The sequence below is a fragment of the Propithecus coquereli genome, unplaced genomic scaffold, assembly GCF_000956105.1.
Source record: "Propithecus coquereli isolate 6110/MARCELLA unplaced genomic scaffold, Pcoq_1.0 Scaffold167, whole genome shotgun sequence".
Lineage (NCBI taxonomy): Eukaryota > Metazoa > Chordata > Mammalia > Primates > Indriidae > Propithecus > Propithecus coquereli.
This window is the reverse complement of record NW_012141302.1, coordinates 1,318,084-1,320,507: the sequence shown is the minus strand read 5'-3', so window position 1 is coordinate 1,320,507 and position 2,424 is coordinate 1,318,084. Positions and strand designations below refer to the sequence as shown.

The window sequence follows — 2,424 nt, the reverse complement described above, 5'->3', positions numbered from 1 at the left end:
TCTATTAGAATTAGAAATGATTCTTATCCCAAATATTAAAATAAATATCAAAGAATGAGACATAACATCTAATACTCTGAGAAGAAAAAATATAACACAAACAGAAAATGAAAGACACCTCACTATTCCCAATGTGGTTATTATTTATGGAATGGATAAAACATGTTGTAGAAAAGGTCACTACAGTTAGATTAACACATAAAAATCGCAACATGCCACATCTATCTAAATAATTTTGTAGAACAGCTGAAAAAGCAAATTTCATCAAATTTAGACAGCTTATAGTGGAATAAATAAGTATGGTGAGGTATTAACTAACCCTAAGTTTCACAACAGGCAGCTTCTAGCCGGTTCGTTGAAGCTGGATCTCAGCCACACAAGGATCATTGGACAAGAAATCAGTTGAGTTGGACTAGAGCTGCCCAAGTGTCTTAATAATGAATGCTCCACACTGTCTGTTAAGAGAGAATATAGATAATGTTAGAGTAGATGAGTGTAGACCATCAATCAACACTTACTAAATACTTGCAGAATTTGTGATACTAATTACATTAGAGTGTTAAGAAGTGAGAGGCTAGCAATCAGGAGGGGGCCCAAAACTCAGGAAAGACTTGGGCTCCCTGCTCTCTGAGAGCTTACAGTCTGTATTCAACAATCTTTAGTGTCACAGTATGAATGTTTAGTATATAAAATAAGGAACAGGTCAGCACAGATTACGAGTTACAACATTTCCTTCTATTAGATGCATCTTAAAAACTTATTTTTAAAAGAGGAGTAGTGTTTGGCAGGAGGTTATTTAGAAAGTTGTCCAAAACCCAAAAAGTACCCTTCAAGTTGGCATAGTCTCGACAGGAATATAGGTACATCTATGCTGTATAATCCAGAATAAGTCCATATACCTATGTCATCCTGAGGTTTTTTATTTTTTATTTTTTTTTGGTTAAGAATAGTTTGGGTCAAAGAAACAATCTAGTTGCTACTACCTTTTTGGCCCTTTGGGCCTAGGCCAGCTCCTAATTTAGGGGACCAAGCTGTCCTTAGACATAGTTTTAATTTTGGCAAGGCTCAAAATTTTCCTTATCTGTTCCACTATCTCTAGAGCAATGCTGTCCAAGAGAACTTTCTACGGTGATGGAAATGTTCTATATCTATACTGTCAAATACAGTGGCCATTAGTCACATGTGGCTGTTTAACACTTGAAAATGTGGCTAGTTGCAAGTGAGGAACTGAATTTTTAATTTCATTTAATTTCAATTAGTTTAAAATTGAAATTAGATAGCCTCCTATGGCTAGTAGGTACCATACTGGAGACAGCATGGCTCTAGGGGTTCAAACTTAACTGGTTTACTAAAACCAAACTCTAAAGTCTAGCCTGGATTTCCATGTTCCATTTAATACTGTCCAGTACCACTTAATATTGTTGACTGCTGTATTCTCAGTGTCTAGAATACTGGCAAGCACAAGGTAGGTGCTCAATAAGTATTTGTAGAATTACTAAAATCTATTTTAATAATATATAGCCATTCATGTCTAATCATCTACTCATAGCTTATTGGCTGTAACTCAGTATACTCTGGTCCTCTCAGGAGAAATGAAGTGAAATCAAACTTCTCAAACCATCCCAAACACTTCATCGATATTTCGAGCTGTCTATGCTGCATTGGTTCCACAACGGAACTCACATTAGAAAATAACACGAATTTTTGACTTGTCCATGGTTTCACAAAAATTGTTCTAAAAAAAAATTGAAAGATAATCACAAAAAAAAGAAAGATAATCACAAGCCAAAACGTGCATTTGAAAGACTGAGGATGTACCTTCACAATAAAAATAAAACAAGAATTGTCAAAGTGAAATGTCAGAGATAACAACTATCAAACTTAGTACTTAAAGAAATTGGACATTTCATAATAATTAAGTCTTGAGGGTTGAGCCCTCATGAATGAGATTAGTGCCCTTATTAGAAGAGACAGGAAAGAGCTTGCTTCTGTTCTCTCTTTCTGCTTTACGAGAGTACAATGAGAAGACAGGCATCAGCAAACTGGGAAGTCAGTCCTCACCAGATACCAGATCTGCCAGCACCTGGTTCTTGGACTTGCCAGCCTCCCAGTCTCCAAAACTGGGAGAAAAAAATGGTTGTTGAATAAGCCACTCAGTCTATGGTATAGCTGTTACAGCAGCCTGAACAAAGACAACTTTATATTGTGGAAATAATTTATTACCAGACTTAAATACACTGGATTCACCTTGATTAAATGAAAGACACAATCAGAAATTACAAGTTTAATAGAAACCTTGATGGAAGCTAAGAAGCTACAATACTAGTGCTTTTGAGACTACAAAGAACAGGATAAACTAGATCTATGTTTAGATATATAAGGTATTTGTGCACTTGTTACGATGTTTAAGTTTAATCTATACTT

General features: G+C 35.4%; 1 protein-coding gene across 1 annotated transcript in view; it reads right to left on the bottom strand.

Moving 5' to 3' along the window:
* Positions 1-121: 121 nt before the first annotated feature.
* Positions 122-2,424, bottom strand: part of BOLL (boule-like RNA-binding protein) — a 56,044-nt gene continuing 53,741 nt past the window's right edge. The window contains exon 9 of the mRNA XM_012641631.1: positions 122-455. Coding sequence (XP_012497085.1) covers positions 432-455 — 24 coding nt within the window. The 3' untranslated portion in view covers positions 122-431. The remainder of the gene's footprint in view (positions 456-2,424) is intronic.